At 41.5% G+C, this 22,539-nt stretch overlaps 1 protein-coding gene across 4 annotated transcripts in view; it reads left to right on the top strand.

The window, feature by feature from the left end:
• Positions 1-15,471, top strand: part of SRGAP2 (SLIT-ROBO Rho GTPase activating protein 2) — a 205,287-nt gene extending 189,816 nt beyond the window's left edge. For all 4 annotated transcript variants that reach the window (XM_063142633.1, XM_063142642.1, XM_063142648.1 and 1 more), the window contains exons 19-23: positions 3,850-3,929; positions 5,751-5,931; positions 6,415-6,561; positions 7,736-8,063; positions 13,158-15,471. In XM_063142633.1, coding sequence (XP_062998703.1) covers positions 3,850-3,929; positions 5,751-5,931; positions 6,415-6,561; positions 7,736-8,063; positions 13,158-13,538 — 1,117 coding nt within the window. In that variant the 3' untranslated portion in view covers positions 13,539-15,471. The remainder of the gene's footprint in view (positions 1-3,849; positions 3,930-5,750; positions 5,932-6,414; positions 6,562-7,735; positions 8,064-13,157) is intronic.
• The last annotated feature ends 7,068 nt before the right edge of the window (positions 15,472-22,539 follow it).

Raw genomic sequence — 22,539 nt, forward strand, 5'->3', positions numbered from 1 at the left:
TGATCCTTTTAAGTCTCAATGTGAAAAGCTCCTTTATACATTGCAGTTCAGCTTTTTTTCTTCTTTTTTTAGCACATCAGTTTCTTGCATATATGGCCATGGTGGGGTTTTTTCCCTACATTAAGTCAACTTTCCAGTCACTTCAGAAGTCCATTTGCATTGCAGTCTTATAGGTGGTCCAACAATTGCAGAACAAACTGTAATGAGAAGTTTTGGTTTTGGAAAACATGTGAAAATGCATTGGCCTGCACTTTGAATGAGTGTTGTAGTGTCCACAAGACCAGGGCTCATAGAGCTATCCTGCTAAAGGTGACGGGAGTGAGGTGGAGAAACACACTTTATCATGTGAATTTGCCCCAAGTTCTGATTATTTCCTTGTGTGGAGAGTGATTAAGCTAGGGGAGCCATCTGGTAGCTGGTCATCACCAGTGATGATTCATAACATAAGAACATAAGAAGAGCTATGCTGGATCAGACCAAGGGTCCATCTAGTCCAGCACTCTGTTCGCACAGTGGCAAACCAGCTATCCGCCAGGGATGAACAAGCAGTTCATGGTGCAACACCACCTTCCCGCCCATGTTCCCCAGCAACAATAGGATTATGTAATACTGCATGGAGGACTCGGCTTCAGAGCTTTGCACGTGGCACAGGGGTCCCCTAGTGGCTAAGCTAGTTTGCGTAAACATTTTTTTGAAAGCATTTATATTCTTCAGTTCTGCCTATTCATTGACCTCTTACAGCTTCCAAGAGGGCCCATAAGAGTTACGAAAAAATATCTCTTTAGACCAAGGAAAGGAATTCTGAGTGAGAATTAAGCTGGGAGAGGAGAAGAAATGCAATGTAGTCATCGCTTTCCCACTGTTCGTCATTCCACTTTGTGTGTTGCATTATCTCAAAATCTTTATGAAACATTAGCTGTTAGATTTAAATCCTTTATCCTGCCTTGAAAATATAGAAAGCTTGCCTAACGCCTACTACGATGCAAGTTCTGGAGGCAGCTAAAATCTGTGGGTTTATATGGATTAATTGTAACGAGATGCTCAATTTTGTGGAACATGCATATGCATGCAGACACAACCACTTTGATTAAAAATGGCTGTTGGTTAATACCTACAATATGAAGCCAGTCAGTCAGTCAGTCAATTTTAATTGTATATAACCTTAGGTTCTTACCATTTTGCCAGAAAAGAGACAGAATATGAAGCACATCACTAGGCCAAAGTGTTTTTTTGCTGTTTGTTTTTTGGTTTCTCTAACAGCTCCAAGAATGTTGAAACAAGTTTTTATTTGATATTGGTACTATCCTAAGAGGGCAAAAATGGCATCTTCTAATTATTATTGAGAGCTCTGAAAATGTTGGAGTTCTCAAACCAATTCCAACCCCCTCTCCCACCCCGCTCCCCTTCAATACAAGGCTCTATCCAGTCTCCTGCATGTACACCTGTCCACACAGAGAAGGATTCCCATTGGGCATATCAGAGCCCTGTCTTTCCTTCCCCACTCCACTGTGTGGACACTGTGTAGGCCAAGGACTTAAAAGGGTATATGGGGAGGCCTGTGTGTGCTTCCTGTTCAGACCTCACACGCACACCACTGAGTCAAGGGACATGAGCTCAGATCATGTTTCCTCAAGCAAAAGGAGAGGAGGAAGGCTGGACCAGAATATGGGAGAAGCACACAGGCCTCCCAACCCCCATAATGGCCTTGTCTGGTGAGTATGGGCAACAGGGGACTGTTATGCTATATGGGGATCTCTCAGCCGCACTACGCTGTTCCTGTGGTGGACTGCATCAACCCATAGCTCCTATCACCTTCTCTGTCTAATATATTTTTAAAAAATTGGTGCCAAGTAGCACCTCTGTGCCTGAGTGCTTCTGTGCCCTACAGCGGTGGCCAAAATTGTGGACACTTTTTGAAATTTTCGTGTTTTGCAAGTTTGAATGCTTATAGAAAATGTTCTGTTTCACAAAATTCAAATGTTTCTATATCAATTGAAAGAGAATTTAATGCTGAATTCAATACTAAAACAGAATGCAAATATCTGCAGTACAAAAAAAGTTTAGTCTAAAAACAAACAGGTGTGACTGAGTGAAGAAGCAGATTGGAATTGCAAACCCTACTGGCCAATCACATGGCAGTAGCTGCAATGCATCATGTTTCAAGTAGGGGAAAGTCAGTTTTGCTGTTTGTTCTGTAACTGAAGCGCAATTGGAGATTGTGTGAATATTTGAAGTATTTCTCAAAAGTATACGTACGTACATCATAAATAGAGCAATGGTACCAAAGAAAAGAGTTGATTGGACACCCAGGAAAAGAAGCAGGATGGTTGTATTACGTGAATCAGATCTTTCAATTGATATATAAACGTTTGGATTTCGTGAAACAGAACGTTTTCTATAAGCATGCAAAGTTGCAAAACATGAAAATTTCAAAAAGTGTCCACAATTTTGACCCCCACTACAAGACAACTTGGTGTGTGTGTTTTTTAAAAAAAGGAAGTGAAAACTGCACTGGGATGGGGTGGGGGACTCCCCATTTTTTTTTTTGGAGGATCAGTGTCATTTTGTAGAGGGGGCTTGAAATCCAAACCAACATAAATGAAGTATTTTCTTGACTACCTATGCCGATTTTTCCCCCCTGAAAGCCTTTGGGCCTAGTGCATATAGAAAGAAAGCGGTTATTGTAGTGAAGCCATTGAGAGATATGGCTTTATGTGTGAGTGGTTTACATTTCAGCCATGTCTTATTCGTGGTTGTAGCCTTTGCAACATAAGCCTCACTTTATGTTGCAACAGCTAAAGCTACATTGTATGCAAGCCACTTGTCTGAAACTTCCATTGAAGCCACATACACAACACTCCCTTTGCCATATGTTTTCAGGTGCTTCACTGCACCAGCAAAACGTTTTGGAAGGTGCCATAGCTCCTCTGGTCTCTGGTTCAATCCCTGGCATTTCCAATTAGAAGTTGATAGGAAAGTCTTCTACTGGAAACCCTCAAGAATCAGAGTAGATGTCATAGGGCTGGATGGACCAATGCTCTGGCTCAATATAAGGCAACTTCACATGTTCTCCAGTGCTAGGGTAGATGGAGGATGTCATAGTAGGGCATGCCCCTCCCACCTTCTGACTCATTCCCAAGCCCCCATGTCTAGCACTCCTGTGTGATGTAGGGGCTTCCCTTCTGCATTCCCCTGTGCAGAACATAAGAACCATGCTGGGTCCATCTAGTCCAGGATTCTGTTCACACAAAGGTCGAACAGCTGTTGACCCACAAGCAGAACACAAGTGCAGCAGCACCCTTCCACCCATGTTCCCCAGCAACGGGTGTACATGAGATTGCTGCCTTTGCTATTGGACATAGCATATAGCTATCAAGACTAGTAGCCAATGATCGCCTTCTCCAGGAATTTGTCTAACCCTCTTTTAAAGCCATCCAAATTGATGACCACCACTATGTTTTGTTGGAAGTGAGATCAAGAAGAAAGTTATTGTAGTCACCAAAGCTACAACATATTACTACTGTCTGTACTTCGTGCACTGCATGTCCCCATCAAATATTCCTTTCTAGAAAAACACTAGAGCAGCCTTCCCCAACCTGGCATCTCCAGATGTTTTGGAGTTCAGTTTTAATCTTCCCCAGACTCCATTGGTGAGGAGTCCTGGGAGTTGTAGTCCAAAATATATGGAGGGTGCCAGGTTAGGGAGGGCTGCGATTTCCGAATTGAATTTCAGGTATAACTGCAATACCTGAAGTGCCGCATGCCAATTATCTGTCTGGGGGGGGGGGGCTTTTTAGAAACAAGGTGGACAAATCCCATCAATATAACCCTCTCTATTTCTTCTTACAGTGAAAGCCCCCATGGGGAGACAGTTTCCACAGAAGATTCAGCTCAGGATATGGCCACTGAACACCATACAAGTGATGATGGTAAGCACGGCTACTTCAATGCTGTCTCTGTTAGTAGGTGCTGTCCTCCACTGGAGGCATGAAAGGGGGAAGGGCAACTAACAGTTGTGTCACGAGCCCCAACAGTTGTCAGTTCACTTCAGTACCACTATAAAGCAGTAGTGTGGCTCCTGCCTTTTATATACCACTTTCATAGTGCAATATCCTGCTTGGTGTAGATGAGCTCTGCAGGCAGACATGGGGACATTTCCCTTCCCGGATGCCACTTTGCATGCCAGTCACCTACAGCTGCCATCTTCCATCAAAACTTGGGAGGATATTCGGAAATGTCGCTTTCCCAAAAAATTGCTGTGCACATCACACAGCACTCATGCAGCATGTCCTTGGTAGAAAATGCAAAGCAATGTTTCCAAGGGAAATTCTTAAAAAGAAGCCAGTAAGGGAAATCTTGACAAGCTAATGCCATTCTATCCATTTTGGGGGGATAATGGACTGCTAGGCGTGTTCCCCTTTCAATGGTCTTTGGTATTAGCAGCTTGCGTATATTCTTGGACTCCAGATAATTCTGTCTGATGGCACATAAACTGTCTGCTGGATATTGGTACAGATTGAGATCTATATATCTCAACATGCTGTAATTTCCCAACTGCTTTCATGTTAGCATTGGGTAAACCTTTTTTGGCTGAAATATCTGTTCTTCTCTTTGTAAAAAGTACTTCTAGTAAACTTCACACTAAGTATTTGCTAGAAAACCACAGTTTTTCCTGGAGCTTTTCTCTCCAGGGCTAAGTCCATACAAACTGCAGAATGTGCCTGTCCAAGATAAGATTTTGGCATGTAAGTCTGATCTAACCTTCCATCTCTAGCTATGACATCAGCAAGTCACCAGCAACAAATGAGGCTGTTGTCCCTCATTGTCTTTCGTAATTGATCCTAGTTTGAATACTCTGAGCCAAAATTTATTTATGAAGATCAATGTAATAGCGTTCCTGTAGATGTAAAAGATATCTACATATAAGCTTGTTGGAAGAATTGGAGTGAGTGGCAAGATAGATTTGAGCTGTTTGACCATGTTTGTAGCTAGAACCACAAAAATGATCTGCTGCTCTAATACTTTCCTGATCTCTAGACGATTTCAGTCAGTTGTGAAGATAGAGATGTACTACATGAAAAGGGCTGTGGTCTCTGAGCTTCCCCTTGTAACATCATGGCGGCTCACTTATACTGGACCTGTCTGGACATCTAACTGCACTTTCATTAATTAGGCAGTCACCTCTGGCATGGGGCATTTCGTTTGCTCCTACTTTCTGCTGTTGGTACTGTGCGAGTTAAACCATCCTAAGTGTAATCTTGAAGGGTCCTGGCATGAGGTTTACATTTATTTAACAGTCCTGCTTTAGGACAGAGACCTGGATTTTAAATGGTTTTCTTCCCCAGCAATTCTATTGTGTCAAATGCTACTGACAACTCAGCAGGGGCAATAATTGCAGTGATGTTGTTGCCTTCCTTGGTGATCACTGAGTGGTAATCAATGGACAGAGACTAACTGGCTGCTCCCATCTGCAGAGAGGAGAGGCGGGTGGGCCTGCTGGGCATTGGAAGTCCTTGTCCTTTCCAGGCCACCTGAGGGTGCTGCTGTTTGGGGTACAATGAACAATTGCTAGGTGAAATATAATGAACTTTTGACTGGCCCTTGTCTTAACTTTAATGCCTGTTTGACTTGCTTCTTCTTCACAGACGACATATATGGATCTTTGAACAACAACAAAAAGGCCAGTGGATTAAATTTGCAAGCCTTTTGTAAACACGATCTTCCATTAAAATGCTTTTGTTTTTTTGTAGAATGTGAACCTATTGAAGCAATAGCCAAATTTGACTACACTGGACGGACAGCACGTGAGCTGTCTTTTAAAAAGGGAGCTTCCCTCCTGCTTTATCACCGGGCCTCTGACGACTGGTGGGAGGGCCGCCACAATGGAATTGATGGTCTGATCCCTCATCAGTACATCGTTGTGCAGGACACGTATGTTAACCTCTTAAGATCATTGGGACACAATGCTTGGAAGAATGAGGTCTGGGTTAATATTATTTCTGAGCGAGGCAGGGGAGGGATGTCTTAAAACGTTTATCACAGATTAAGGCAGGGATGGGGATCCTGTGGGTCTCCAGATGTGGTTGGATTCCATCTTCCATCAGCCCCAGCCAGTATGGCCAGTAGTTGGAGATGATGGTAGATTAATATCATCTAGAGGGCCACATGCTCTCCACCCACTCCTTGGGGTATTCTGAACCTTACTTGCTCTGTATTTTCAGATTTCTGAATATAGTACATAGAGCACCCTGATCTTACATACTGCCTTTTGACTGTTGTAAGGGTCCGTTTAAGTAAGATATTGACTTTGAATAAAGCAAACATTGTGGTGATGGTAGTAGCCATTGCAACCTCTTATAGCGTATCCTGCAGTCATAACATAGGATTTAGGATTGTGACTTCTTTTCTTCCTAGTGAGGATGGCATATCGGAAAGATCAAGCCCAAAATCTGAAATAGAAGTAAACTCTGAGCCACCTGAAGAAAAAGTGACAGCGAGAGCTGGTTCCAATTGCCCAACTGGAAGCCACGTTGCAGACATTTATCTTGCAAACATCAATAAGTAAGAGTCAATATCAACTCTTCTATTTTGTAGAAAGATCTGTCTACTGTTATGAAATTAATATAAAAAGCGGTCATTATGATTGCTATATCCAACCAGGATATCTTTTTTACTTATCCTTTGAACATTCAAATTAATTTTGCACTTGATTAGTTTGTATATTATGACATCTTTTTTGAGTATCTGAGAATCCACCACCTTCCTTGATTGATTTCCCCCACATTGTCTCCTGCAACATCATGACACTTCCAGTATTTTCAGTCCCTTGTTTCATTTATATACATTTCCAGGTGCTACCTTAAATTCACATACAAATCCACATGTGGTTTAACAATAAAGTCTTCCATGGGAATGTTAAGCCCATCTTGCAATTTACTAAACAAAATAGTGTTATATTCTCCCTGGAATAACAAAATCATAACCATCTAACTCATACCCTCGAAAGACTGAATTATCTAGTCATTGTTTTTCACCATACTGCATCTAGTCTGAATTCATAATGGTCTGCTGTCAGAGACAGGTACTTACTTACATTGTAATCCATTCCTTAATTGCTGCATCTTTGTTGTAACAGAAATCCTGTCTTATTCCTACAACATTTTAAAAATACTTAAGAATCCCTGAATTGTCTTAATGTGTTGGGCCAGTGGTTCTTCTAGCTCACATCTTGATTGCATCCCAATTCATCTTTTATCCCAAGAGAAGTATACCTGCCTAATATTTTCAAATGTATGAGACGGTCCTGACAGAGTTTTCTGAAGGCTTTTTAACAATTCCCTTGAGGAAGGCCACAAATATCCTATTGGGCTGAAACACGTTAGTCCTCTTAAAGAATAAAACTACTTTTTCAGCGTCTTGAGACTAATTCTCTCTTTTTGGCACAAAATTCTACCGCCCCAATCTTTACAACACCTTGTCTGGTAGGTTAGGCTGAGAGATGGTGACCAGCCAAAGTAATCCATTAAGTTTCATGACCAACTGGGTTAGAACCTGTACCTTTGCATGCCTCGTCGGGCACTCTGACCTCTATACCACATTGGCTTGTTGTTACAATAAAGTAGTTGCTTGTTGTATGACTTCGGTATCCTTTTCCTTCTGGAATTGCTTAGGTTAAAATGCTAATTTTATGCCACATTTTTAAAATAACTTTCCTGTGCTACTTTCATGATGACAGGCAAAGAAAGAGACCCGAGTCTGGCAGTATACGAAGAGGTTTCCGTCAAAGTGACAGCCATGGGCTGCCCAGCTCACTGGGAGAACCAGCCCCGCCAGGAGCTGTGGCCAGTTCGCGTCCCTCCTCACAACCAATTATGAGCCAAAGTCTCCCAAAGGAGGTACCAGATGCATGTTCCATCAGTGGCCATGGGAGCCTGAACTCTCTCAGCCGACATGCTTCTCTGAAGAACAGGATAGATAGCCCCCACATCCGGAAAAATGTGACTGCAGGAAGGTCAAAGAGCTTTAATAACCACCGACCTATGGACCCTGAAGTCATTGCACAGGTAATAGGATTCTAGGCCAGGCTGAGTTAAGTTCCATATACTAGCAAATGAACTTCTCCATTCCACGCCTGCCATTCTTTTACAAATTCTTCTTTGTGAATTTTGATATTGAATATTCACTGGCATTCATCTCATACTCAAAATATATTCTAGAAATTCTTTGAATGTTGTTACTTTGGCAACAAATATTGTTTGATGTCAATATTTTATATTTTGCTTCAGTATTTGCTTCAGATCAGGAAACGTCCCCTTAGAGGTGATCAAAACAAGTCAAGTTTTGAATTCTGAGGTAACCTTTGATTTTGAATTTCAAATTCAAATCTGAATTTTTAAAATTAAAAATTTTGAATTTCTGTTTCTTTCAGTTCTAAAATGCCAGCTCAGTTTGTGATTGCTGCATGTCTAGTCAATCCAAAAAGCATGAAACAATTCCTATGTTTAGTTAGTGTGGGACCAATTTCCATAGATTCATATATGTTGGAAAGGACCCATTTCCTTTATTTAAATCAGGGGTGGGCAACTTGAGGGGGGGGCGTATCTGGGAGTAATTTTCTACCTCCCAGAACCATCTGCAGGCTGCAGTCCTACCACTGCCTCACTGTTGAAATTTGGTAGTGCAACAGCAAAAAAAATTGACTGCTTGCCACTGAATTTTGGCAGCAAACTGCAACAGAGGCTTAAAAGGGGACACGTTTAACTTGTTTTCAAGGTTGTTTAAGTCTTAAAGCATCCCAGTCAGATGCATTTTATTAAGAACCTTGGATACATGACCCAGTTTTGGTCATGTGTAACTCCCTTAGACCTTGAGAGAAAGTTAATAGCTTCTTCTCTTTGCATGCCCATGCAGGAATTGCTGAAGCCCTCATGTCCTAGTGTTCGTATTATGGCAGAATACTAATGTCAGACTATGCTTCCTGTTAGTTTTATAAGCAGTTGGCATAGCAGGCAGGATAGATGTCAGAGACTTGGCCAGATTCTTGTACTGCCAACAATTGAAGCCCTACCAGGTAAGCAGGGAGTCACTCGAGCCTTTGACAGCCCTTGAGATTCTAGTTATCTATCAATATTGAAGTTGAAAGGGGCCACAGACTATCTAGAACTTCTTTGTTTATAGAGTTTATGTCTTTTTTGCTGGATGTTATCATCCTGTGTAATAGTAACTTATCTCTCACTGCCCAGGTGTTCCACCTTGGTGAGTACTGCATGTAAACACACTTGCTCTAAATTTTTATATCCTTTCCCTGCTTTTCGCTTTCTACAGCTGATAATGTAGCACTTTGCTGAGACCAACAAACCAGGGAATGGACCCATAATACCATTATAACTACTCTCAGCAGCCCTGCTTTTTTTAGTACAGTTATCTGGATTAATATCTTGTTTATTTCTTCACTGCGTGGCTTTGCCATTTATTATCACTATTCGCAAAGCTTGATCATGTAATTTTGCTTCCCTTGAGTCCACTGGGAGAAACATTTGTGAAGGTTTTATTTATTTATGTATTTTATCCTTTACATTTATATACCGCCCCATAGCTGAAGCTCTCTGGGTGGTGTACAAAAGTTAAAAACAGTGAACATTAAAGACAAATACACAAAAATTTAAAAGCATAAAAACAGCAGTATAATTTAAAACAACTATTCTGAGGTCAGTTTAAAAACTCAGCATATGTTATTAACTACCTGGGAGAAGAGAATCCACATACAGTATTAATATCGTATGCTTTCCAAAGTGTGGGTGTCTGTTACCAAAAAAAAATTACTGTTCCAATACTGTTAGAACCTCAGACCAAGATGTTTGAAAAGCAGGGTGTTCAGTGTCAATGTTTTAAACCTTCAGCCAGTTCTATGAGTTTATTTGGCTGTGGTTAGAGGTTGAAGGATCATGAAAGAACACCACTGAAATAAAAGCAATCTGTCTTATTTGTCCGGGACTTTCCTAAACCCCCCTTTTTTGTGCTTCTAAGTTTCAATCTGTGATAAGGAGCTACCTTCAAACAAAGCAGCTCTGTTTGTTTCTGTTGGCAAGAATATTGAGATGGATTCACGTGTGTGTGTGTGTGTGTGTGTGTGTGTGTGTGTGTGTGTGTACAGCTGTGGCCAGATGTGGGTGCTGAGATGTTTAAACCAAGCCCACACAGTGAAGAAACCTCTCTTGTCTAAATATTTCTACTCAGTTCAGTGGGGGAAACTAGCTTTAAAGTGCTCAGTGTCATGTGATTCCCTCCCTCCCCTCCACCTTTTGACATGGGTACTGTTTTGACAAAGGGTTGATAGTGCAACATCTCTATTATCTTTGTCCAGAGTGGGATGCAGGCCCATGTAATTTTGTTTAAAGAATCCTACTGACTTCAGCAGGGAAGCCGTGCATCCCAATTTTGTTTAGATTTGCTCTTTTGAGATCCAACTCCATATCTCTGTTTGCGTAATATGCCTCTGTTCACCTTTTAATCCTTTAGCAACAGGAACTGATACAGTATACTTTTATGTTGACAAACAACAATAGTGAATCTCAGTCAACCTATAGAACTGGGCAATCCCAGAACATATCGGAAACCATTTATTAAAACTGCCAGAGGCTTGAAATATCATTCCTTTCTCCAGAGACAGCCGTATAGCTAAGACTGTCAGTACAGTACTACATAGAGAAGAGTTTTCCATTGCTTTCCTTTCCAACTGTACTTGGATGCTTGACCAGGTCTTCTGCTTTTCAGTACATGATGGGTCTGTCAAAAGCTTAGGCACACTTGAATCTCCTATTACAAAGCTAGGCGTTCCAAAAAAGCAAGTTATACTGAAAGGGGGGAAATCACAAGGCTGCTAGATGCCAAATGGAGGCTCAGAGAGAGGAAGGTATTCTGGTAGCAATAATGTTTATATCAGGCCTGGTCAAGCTACAGCCTTCAACTCTCCAACTATTTCATTTCATTGTTTATCCTGCCTTTTTCTGTGGGCTTGGGGCAGGCTTCAGTGTATTTTAAAAATATATAACTACTAATTTTAAAGAACAAGGGGAGAAACTATATAAAACATCAAAGTAAGGTCCCACCAAATACTAACAGGTCAGGTCAAAGCTTCCAGAAGTCTGGTCTTTGAAATAAGCAGGCAAAACTGTGTATATATTATCCACACACATTGTCTAAATCTCTTGAATCACACCACACTACACACACCCATGGGGGAGGACCTACACACACACACACACACACACACACACACACACACACACACACACACACGAAGTTGTGCCAGATCATATGTGCCTATCCTGTGTTCTCATCTTACCTATTTCAAAGACCTGTAATAGCCTTTTGATGCTGAACTTTCCACAAGCCATTTCAGGTTCTTTCTGACACTGCAGATCAAATTGTAAGCAGACCACACCAGCTGCTGCTAGCATCAGTGCTGGTATTTGGGCATATTGAGCAGCCCAACTGCCACACCTCTTACCCCATAGCTCAGTCTGAAATGCCTGTTGTGGTCCTCTTCTGCAGAGATGTTTTTTGCTATGGTGGTATATTTAATTCCTTGTCTTTATGAGTAGCTTATATATGGATCACATTGGCTTGATATCTTTTTGCAATGCTTCAAATAGCACATATCAGACTGTTTTGTTTTCAATTAAACTCTGCTTTTTTCCATTCTCCTCTTCCTGCCACAATGTAATTCACTGTTTCCATGGGAGAAGACAATCAATAAAAAGAAAAATGGGTTGTATTAAAGTAGAGTTCCCCCTTCATGTCCTCTCAGGTGTCATTTCAAACGCTGTGAGGTACTCATCTTCCATTTGACACCAGTGTCTCTCAGAGATCTGTATTTTGCTTTTAAATGTTTTCAGACTTCGATAAGACACACTGAGTTACTGTCCTTGGTTTGTCCTCCTCCTTGACTGATTTACCTCTCTATGTGCCTTAAATGCCTGTGAGGAAACGGAAATGTTGTAGCCAAGCTGTGAGTCATGGAAACTCCAAGAATCTTATTATGCCAGTCAAGGCCATATCCATCGCTGAAATTCTAAGTAAAGCTGTAGCTCATGATCCAACCAAGGTTAAAAGCAAAACACTGTCTTGATGTTTGTTCCTTCTCACATCTTGCTTGATTTCTGGCATCATTCATAGAAAGTGAGAAAAACGCGTCCAAGGAAGCAACAATTTCACATATATCTGCAAGGCGTCTGTGGATTTTTAAAATGCCATAAAATAAGCAAATAGCTTCAGTGAAGAGTTGCTGATAAGTGCCATGGTCCTGGTTTAGGGTTGCTTATTAATCGTGTAGTTAATGGCTTAGATACATTTCCATTCATTTCATGAGTCTCAACATCCTCAAGGATCATCAGTATATACCAAAGAGATGGATAAGAAGAACAGAATATTATCTGTCAGAATGATTACTTTTTGTGTTTTTGCTAGCTATCCGATAAGGAAGAGAGATCTGAGTTTGGTACTCACTTAGGATTGGCACTCACTCCTGACTGAAAATTTTGCAACAATTTGTCTTCAATGTATAGTTTGCACTACACATACAGCCAACAAAAGGGAGTCACCAAAAACAAATGTGATCCAAAATACGTACACATACAGCAAACAGCCCTACCAGACTGAGCACTTCAGAAAGCTTCCCATCACATCAAAATACAACCAAAGAGGCCGCTGAGCTCTAGTTTCAAGGGTTAAAAGAGAAGATGCAATTGCTGATGTTCATAAAGTGAGGAAAACATAACTCCGGTCCATCCAAGCAATTATATGAAACCATGCTTGATCCAGCTGAAATCTCTACCAGTTGAATCCTAAAGGCAGGGCGTTTTTGTTTTGTTTTTTGGTGGGTTGGATCTGCATCAAACTTCACTCAGTTAGCACTGTGCTGGTCCTCCTATAGTTTCCCATTGTGTTTGTATTACTGGCAAGACCAGTAGATTGGCCTTGCCAAGAGGAATAGTGTTGGTTCAGGGGTTTTCAGTAGAATATCATTCCTGCCCTGACAGGAGCAACTTTGGATTTTGAGTCAGTCACTCTCTGCCTTTGCTTAATGTTTTCCAGTCACCACAGAGCTGAGCTAGTTTCTAGCTCCTTGTAATCACTTCTGATTTCTCTTTTTGTAGGATATTGAAGCTACTATGAACTCTGCTCTGAATGAGCTGCGGGAGCTGGAAAGGCAAAGCAATGTGAAGCACACGCCGGATGTTGTTCTTGACACCCTGGAACCACTGAAAACCTCCCCCATTGTGGCGCCCACCTCAGAGCCTTCCAGCCCTTTGCATACTCAGATCCTCAAGGACTCTGAACCAGCTTTCCAGCGGAGTGCCAGCACTGCGAGTGACATTCCCTGCGCCTTCAGGCCAGCAAAGTCTGTCAAAATGGCTGCCCAGGTCAAACCTCCAGCAACCAGGCCGAAGCCTGCCGTTTTCCCCAAAACAAACACCACAACTCCTGCCGTCACCTCAGCATCTCAACAGTCTACTGACAAGTCCTGTACTGTCTGAACTTGAAACCCTACTGTGAATATAGCATTTTTGTTTCAGAAGAGGGGATCCTGTTAAGGAGACATTAACATTTCTATTTAATTAGTATTGAACTTCTGCTGAAGATTAGTTTGTAAGTTACTGTTGCCAGGGATATCCCCAGCAGGAAAGCCCAGCTAATTAAACCTCACTTTGCACCTCTATCAGTGCTACTAGGCAGTAGGGCATCACAACTCTGTGTAACCTGAGGCACAGAAAGTTTGGTATCAGGTCACCATGAAATCAGAAAGGAAAGGAAAGGACAGGACTAAATAGTCTGTTTCTAGACAATGCCTTGTTTATGTGTCTGATCACTAGGAGAAACGTTCAGTGTCCTCGTGTTTTGGAGGTTGGTAGAAAGGACTTCTGTACTTCAGCCACTATAGGGAAACAATATAATATTGTTCATCCCACTGGTTTAGGTGGACTTGGGCATGCCTGGAGTCTATTTTTGTGCATTACTACAATGCCCAGTGGTGCCACAAAGTCTGTTAACTTTCAATTACAGCCTGCCTCTTTTCAGGGGTGTGTGGTCTCACTTTTCTGTCCTAAGTAAAACATCAAGAATAGCGCCACACAAGCAGAGCCTTGGTTTAATTGAGGCATACCACATGCACACATGCATGTCTTCATTTAAGCTTAAACAATTCTTATGGGGGAAACCATAAGTGGGAGAGCTTACATCCCTACTTCACTTGGTGCTTCCAGAACAAAAAGTAACATAATACTTTGAAATGAGATTTTAAACTCGTTTCTCCAGAACAGTCTCTGTGTCCTTTAATAAGGATTCAGGAGACAAAATGAAAATAATAATAATTACATTTTGAAAAACAGCTACTGTTCACTCTCTCTCTCCACCCCCACTTCCCTCTGCAGTGGCATTTCCCCAAATATGTACATCTGTAATGTTCTTTGTAAGATGATATGGGTGCAAGCTAATCTCTCTAGTTCTGAACAGTCCTAAACTTGCTCTCTCTCTCTCTCTCTCTCTCTCTCTCTCTCTCTCTCTCTGTGTGTGTGTGTGTGTCTTTTTTTTCTTAGTCTGCTGTGAGCTTGTAGTATGGCAACATAAGGCGAACAAAATAAAAGCTGCTGCAGGACATGGACATAATCCAGTATGCAGCATATTTCTGTGACAGATCACAATGTCTTCAATTACTCTACAGACAGTCAAATGAATCATCTTAGTATCTGGTATTTACCATGATGGATTATAAGTGTTCCAGGTTCCAACAGACTGAATGGATTTTTGTTTGCATTGAATGGGAATTAATTTTTCAAGATCATAACCATCTTTAAAAAGAAAAAGAAAATGCACACTTCAAAAGCAACAGGGAATTTCTCTGCTGCTTTTATCACCACCAACCAAAAGAACTCTGAATTAAAATGGATTCTATCACACTTCTTTGATTGTCAACTGAGGGCAAGATAAGGAACTGAAATGTGTTTTCTTTTATACTATAGGTCTGAGCTGCAGTCTGTTTTTCTTGTGGTTTCATGAATGGAATAAGTTGGTGATATTTTAATAGAAGCAAAATACTTAATCTTCTGTGAACAAACTTTGGACAGACATTTTCTTTTAATCTCCCAACATATTTTTTTAATTATGCCTAAGTAAGACTTGACAATCTCACAAGCAGTGGTAAAAAGGAAACCATGTGAAAGATTTTGGGGGGAACAGTACTGTTCCTTAATGTTTTAAGTAGATGTTGCCTTTTTAGATTCTGCACCTCCTCCCCCTTGTATGCGTGTGCTTGTTACTTCTACGTCTTGGACTTTTACAGGCTCAAGTGAAAGGCCTGATCATTAAGTCTCAGGATGGGACAGACTTCCTATCCAGAATTCTTAATCCGTTCTTCTTTTTAATATTAGTTTTCCACTCAGGCAAAGCTGCTGGATATTATTATTATTATTATTATTATTATTATTATTATTATTATTATTATTATTATTATATTGGGTAAGATCCTGTTAGGGTTGCTAATGCGTAAGCGAGATCAGGGCTGCAGCACTGTGTCAAGCAAATCCTGTTGAATGTACTCCTATCATTAAAGACACATGAAGCACCCTTAGCACAAGGCATTAGCAGCACTAGTGTGATGCCACTACACAAGATGGTGAGCAGCTAGAATTGCTTTTTAGAAACCATTATTCCACACATACTAGCGATGCCTTATTTTGTCTAGGTTTTATACCATGTCCTGTACCAGGGAAGAGCAACCCAGCCAGCCAAGGCACCTTGCAACAAAAAGGTTCTTTCATATCAGCAACATATTTTGGTATGTGGGTGAAAACTGGCTTTTTTTTTTAATGGCTTGAGATTTTAATGACCAATCTTTCTATATTCAACTTTGCTTGCCCCCACCCCCTGCCTTCAACACTGGGGGAAAAAACACTGACAAAGGAAACGTCAGAGTATTTGCAACATATCATGTGCTATCCAACTGGAATTTAAATGTGCACCATGACCTATATTGCAAATCTACATATGGTAACCATCCTTTCACAGGCAAGCTCTAAGCAATTTATTTTAAAAAGGCATCACATTTGAAACAACAACAACCACCGAAAAACACATTACCTAAACTGCCTAGTTTAAAATCTTCTTAGTAGGTGACTCAGGATCAGTTTCTATTGCAAAGTGCCCCTGCATTACTGGGGTGGGTGAGGGGGGAATGCTTTTTACACATTCTCAGGTGGACAAATTACTGAAGATAGAGAAATATAAGATTTAGGGCATATCTACACTACAAACTGGTATTGATTTTATATCACTGAACTTTCGGACCATTTGTGGGAAAAGCCATCCATCATTCTATTTTAGTGAGGCACTGAAAATTCTCTTAGAAATCCCTCTCCCCCTCCCCTTACTTACACACACGGAACTACAAACATGCAAGTTCACTGGGAAGAAGGAATGACATTTTTAAAACTTAATAAGAGCAGAATCCTCCCCCTTACCCTGTTATTAATGGCTGGATGGGGTCGATGCCCCCACCAGCAAAGAGAAACACTGCTGATGGAGGGGGCGGGTGCTGTACCATGATGGAAGCCCCCATTGCACATGAGCGGAAAGCTAGCACTTGTGGTTTTCCCACTGGTAGTAATGGTTGGAAAGCCCTAAAACGTGGCATTTGGGGGGAGGGGAAGAGCCAGCTTTGGATCTACTACATCCAAAACAGCTCTGTTTTTCCAGTTTGGGGCTTGTCACTTCTGCCCACCCTGAAGCTGATGTAGCTAATTCCACCCCCCATTGCTGTCAATGGGAGGAGGGGAGGAGAATTGTAAAAAACAATTTTACAATTTCCCTTCACCACCGTCCTACAAACAGGTAGGGTTCATCAATCCCCTCCAGCCCCACTCAGGATTGCTGCAATCCCATTCACGGTTACCTGGGAGTAAATCCCATTAAACAAAGTGAGAGTTACTGCCAAGTAAACATACGTAGGAGTGCATTATTTGGTTGTAGATTAGATATGCCCATAAAATGCTAGTTGTGAAGCTGGGCCCTTCTCTCCACATTTGTTTTTCAGGGCGGATGTTCTATTAGATTTGAGAAATACAGCTTGACTTATGCAAAGCAAGGGTTGATAACTGGAATCATACAGCTTTGTTTGGCAGGGTCTTGGGTGAGATTGTCTCTTATCAAAAAATTGGGGTGATCTAAGCAGACACTTTGGAGGGAAATAAATATTTTTATCTGTTAATCTTTGGAGCTTCTGCATCTATGACTCAGCTGCAATGTCTCATTTCTTTCAAGTGGCAGTTGAACAGCAAGTTTCCATTATTGCTTAACATCCCACTTTCTTCCAGCCTCTAGTAATCTAAAGGCCCTTATGAATGCTAGGCTTCGTTCACATGTCAATACTTTGGAATATGACTGGTGAAGCACTGGACAATATTAAATGACACTGTGATCGTGAAGGAATCTGTCCTCTACATCGGCCTTCTCTAACCTGGTGCTCTCCAGATGTGTTGGACTACAACTCCCAGTATCCCCAACCAGCCCTGGTAAAACTAGGGTGCTGGGGGTTGTAGTCCAGCACATCTGGAGGGCACCAGATGAGAAAAGACTGCTCTACATACTTAGTCTTAGAAGGCTTTTTGTGGGGCAAAAAATACCTCATTCACTTACTACTTAAGATTGTTTGAATAATAATTCATTCAGATAATGCCACAAGAATGCAAGAGCTCTTCCAGCTTTAGCTCTTGCTTCAACAGTGACAATAGCTTTGGGATGCCACTTTCCATGAGCCTCCACTGAGACTCCTGGCTGGCCGAATGGCTGATTTGCCTTGTGGTCACCATTGCAAGGGTTAGTCCTGCTAAAACTGATGCCTGCGCATTACAGTAGAAAATGTCTGATCTGCAACTCTGACCATGCTATTTTCCTTTCTATAGAGCACTGTTATTTGAAAACAGGACAACTACATCTGGCCTCGGGGGACTAGTGTTGTCACCTGCAGGCCAAACTGAATGTGGGAATAGATAGCCAAGACCCCACCCCAAGTATCATCACTCTTTCCATATCTTCCCCTTCGCCCGCAATTACTGGGAATACAGGGTGGGGGAGAGAACACCAGGGAAAGGAGAGGCCCTCCACTCTTGTCTCATTCTCCTTTTTTGAAGTCTACTAAGGAAACGAGGCCCACTCTTTTCCCCTGGCATATCTGACTGAACACTTTTCAGGACTAAATGTTTACAGTCATTGAATCTTTGCTGGGATACCATATTTAGTTTACTTAAAAGATTGCAAACTTTCAGTAAGGGTAATTACAAAATTCAATGAGAGATGCGCCTAAGAAACAGCAACAAAACAGAGTCTTGTTGGCCTTCGGTTATAGGCCTGCCCATTTTGGCCAAGCTGTATCTCTTTACCCAGAAAGCCTTGCAACAGGTGACCATGGGCTGCAATTTCTCAAACGGGCAACCTTTTCTTAAAACACACACACAACAAAAGTTTGATGTGAATGTGGTGCTGAATATCTCTCAAATCTAGGCAGTTGAGTCCTAAAACACATTATTCATGGTGAGAATTCTACCTTGCTTAGAAGAGAGCTCACAGAATTCCCCTCCCACCATCTCAGACAATTATAAATGATGCTCAGACCGCACAAAGCTTAGGAAAAATCCAATCTTGCCTCTCTGCTGTGTAGCGCACAAACAATTATGCACGTGCAGTAGCTGCTTTTCAAACGTTTTAACAACTTCCTATTCACCTGCTTAAAATCAAAGGAAACGTGATTTAATAAGATGTTTCCATCTTAGCTGATCTTGCAAGCATGGGGGTGGGAAAGTAATTAATAGTTTTGTCTGTTTGAGTGTTTTGTTTTTACAACTTTAGAATTTCTGCAGCAAATAGATTTTTTTATTTTTATTTTTTAAAATACAATCGCTTTTGAGCCAATATCTTTTAGGACATGTTTCTTTCCTTACAAGTGAACTACTCCATGAGATGGAAATTCAAGCCTTCAACTATAGTAGCACTATAATGATTTTTAAGAGGATTTCTGTGTGCTTTTCTCTCTTGCTCATTCTCCCTCTGGAAGTAGAAGGCTGTAATCTGCCGAAGTAGAGCTTCATGGATTGAGCTCTGTGGGTGCCAAAATGCTAGAGCAATATATTTAAAGTATGAAACGTAAGGTAACGTAAAGGGCCGAAATCCATGTAGCCAAAGTACAGGAAATGCTGAAGCATATTTGAAAATTAATGGCAGCAATGTCTCTATTCTACTGTATGTAACACAGTTCAATTGCACAGTCCAGCAATGTTCAATTTTTGTGTTTAAAATCTATTCCTGCAAAGTCAGGTTTGGGTCCATTCAGTGCATTATTTTGTTTGTTATTGTTGTTTAATTAACAGCAGCTGTTTTAATAGGTTTGGAATGAAATGTTCTTGGTTTTTAAAGCAATTTTTCATTGTTTCTTATCTTCTACACCAATCTATATATATATGGTGTATATATTTTCCTTTCAAAGCAAAACAAGCAAACAAAAAACTGTAAAATTGTACTTTGTATATACTACTATGTACAATATTGGAGGTACATCTCTTCTTTCTTTTTGGTACAGTATTGTACAGTATTAGAGGAGTAAATGTGTTGGAATTGTTAAATCCGTACTGAGGGGAAACGAATATATCTGTTGTCATTAGCAATAGTTTTTGGAGAAATAAATGTTTGGGTATGGTGGAAGTGCTGACCTACGGACAACCTGTGTGATGTCTAATCTGTGCAGGAGAGTTGGAGAGTGAGCTGTGTGTCTCTGAGAGCTGCCTCCCTATTATAAAGCAGATTCTCCCGCAAACGTCTTACCAAAACAAAGAAGTAAAATTTTGTAAGCCCAGAAGACTCCTGATTTAGAATCCATATTATAAAAATATGGCTGGCTTGTGTAACTTTCTGTATGGCATATGTGCCTTCTAAGGGATGTGAAAGAGATTGGGCGGTGAGGAAAACTGTAATGGAAATGCAGAGAAAGAATTGTAAAGGAAAAGGAACTGAAAATTTCAACAAAATAAGTTATTCTGGTACTTTCAACAGGGAAACCACTAGAGCAGGCCCAAACAGAGCCGGCTCTGCCATTAGGCAGAGGGAAGCAACTGAATCAGATGGAAGATGCTGTGAAGCAACAGTGGCAGCTCCCAAAGCCATTCCTCCTGAGCGCTGTCCCCCAGGCATTCATCTCCCCCACACAGCCTGTCCTGCACCCCCTAAACTGGCTTACATATACAGGATGGAGAGTTGTTCCCTCTTGCCCTTTGCCTCAGGCAGCAAAATAACATGGGCCTGCCCTGAAACTTTTTCAGACTGAGTGCCGAATTCCATTTTGGAGATGCTCTTGGGGGCTCTATTCCAGTGATGGAAGGGACCAAAGGCAAAAGTAGCAACCCTTCCCACCAACTCACCACCACCACCAAAAGCTGTGCAGCCACAGAGCACAAGTGTCAACAAACTGAAGCATTGTTAAAGTGCTTTAAATCTAATGCAGCCTCCTGCCATGTACAATTAGCGCACCACAATGCATGCCTACTCAGATTTAACAGAAGAATGTCTGTTCACTACAGTACCTGTCTATTCAGAAGTAGGCAATATTGTGAGGCACACAGATCCCACCTACCCTGATTTGATTAGATAAATAAAGCATATTCCCCCACTTCCTGTTCTCCCTCTTGGAGCTGCGAATGAGTTCCCCAGGTGTAGGGTGGCCATGTGCCCTCTTTTACAGAGGAAAGTCCTCTATGCCAGTGGACAGTCCTCTATTTGGAGGCATCATTTTGTGGAAGGCCTGACTAGTCCAAGTCCAGCTTAAAGAACTATAAGGACTATTGCCCATCAACACTTAGCACCAGCCAGATCTACACCAAGCAGGATATGACACTTTGAAAACAATCTGAAAACTGTATATGGAGTGTGTCCTGGGCCCCAACAGTTGTCACTACTATTATAAACCGTTTTAAAGCAGTAGTGTAGATCCTGCCCTAGACAGACAAAGGCAGGCAGGCCACCTAGTCCACAGCCTTCCACAGTATGGTAAGACATACTATTTCTAAATCTGCCATCTATACATATAAATTAGTATATGCAAATGTTATGCAAAATGTTCTGGAAGTCAAATGGATGCAGAGAACAAGCCAGAACACTTTTTTGGAAAAAGTTTTTTTAAAAAAATTAAAAGCCCCGGAGGAAAAAAAGAAGCATCTGGCAGCTGGTGATAGTGACAGACAACCAAGCTGCAGTTCAGAGGCAAGTGTTTGTGATGTGGGGAAGAGGGCATGGTAACCCAATGGATTAGGGGGGTGCATTTAGGATCCCGGCCCACGAGGTTCCCCATCACTGCTTTAGAGCCTCCAGAAGAGTGTTTCCCAGACATAATTACATTTGGTTCAAATGTTACACACCAGTCAAATTCCTTATCAATAGAAACGTAGCAAAATTGAGGAAAGAGCTCAAGTCTAGCTTTTTCCTTGACATACTAGCTTTATAAGACTGCAATTCTATACCCACAACTGGGAATAAGCCCCAATGAAATCAATATGACTTACTTTTCAGTAGACATGCATATAGGATTGTGCATGGTTCCATTTTTACCATCTGTCCTCACTCTAGCATTGTGCTAGGGGTGTTCCTGGGCAGAAGGCAACCTGCAATTGGTCACCGGAAGCCAGACAAGGAGCAGCGGGTGGACCCAACAAGCCAAATGGCCGCCAGAAAGCCTGTGTTGCCTCCTGCTTCAGAATGACCTGACATCACCTCGCAGCCTCAAAAACGTGGGTTTTTTCTAGAAGCGGGGGCAACCCAGCACCATCAAGGCAGAGGATATTAGGTATCTGTTGGAGGGGAATGGAAGGCAGGGGGAGGAAGGAGATTTATCTCTTTTCTTAACAGCTCATATGAAGGATTCCTCCATGTACTGTATTTTGGATCCTACTTTTGCTCAATGTGCTTGGGTCAAGAGGTCAAGGGTCAAGAGGTGCTACAGGCAAAGCAACCTCTTTTGTAATGGTGTAGGAGAAAAACAAATGCCTATGATGCATGCCAGGTGCACAGTGATGTAGCCACATAGAAGATAACTCAGACATTTGAATCTGTGGCTTGCTTCTCTTCATGTTTTGGAAATGCATTTTTTTAAATATCTAAAAATATAACCTGTTGTCATCTTAAGTTTTTTTTTTCTTTGTAGAAAAGGGGGGTTAATTATAGTCCTTCTTGAGCCTTGGTGATGCTCCAATAACTGGCCATGAATCTGCTGCTATTATTTCCGCTGAGATCATTTTTGATGATTCAGAGGGAGATTAATGTAAGCAGCAATATGGAACGGGACCAGCAACCATGCTAGGCTGCTGCCTCTCATGGCAGACACCAACTGCCTCACACAGCCACAATTTGCTTCCTGCTTCCTTCAGCCATAAGCATTCTGAGAATGGAAGGGTGAATCTCTGTATGCTACAGAAACAAGGTGGACGTCCATAAGCATTGTTTGCA

The sequence above is a fragment of the Elgaria multicarinata genome, chromosome 1 (genome assembly GCF_023053635.1).
Source record: "Elgaria multicarinata webbii isolate HBS135686 ecotype San Diego chromosome 1, rElgMul1.1.pri, whole genome shotgun sequence".
In the NCBI taxonomy this organism is placed as follows: Eukaryota; Metazoa; Chordata; class Lepidosauria; order Squamata; family Anguidae; genus Elgaria; species Elgaria multicarinata.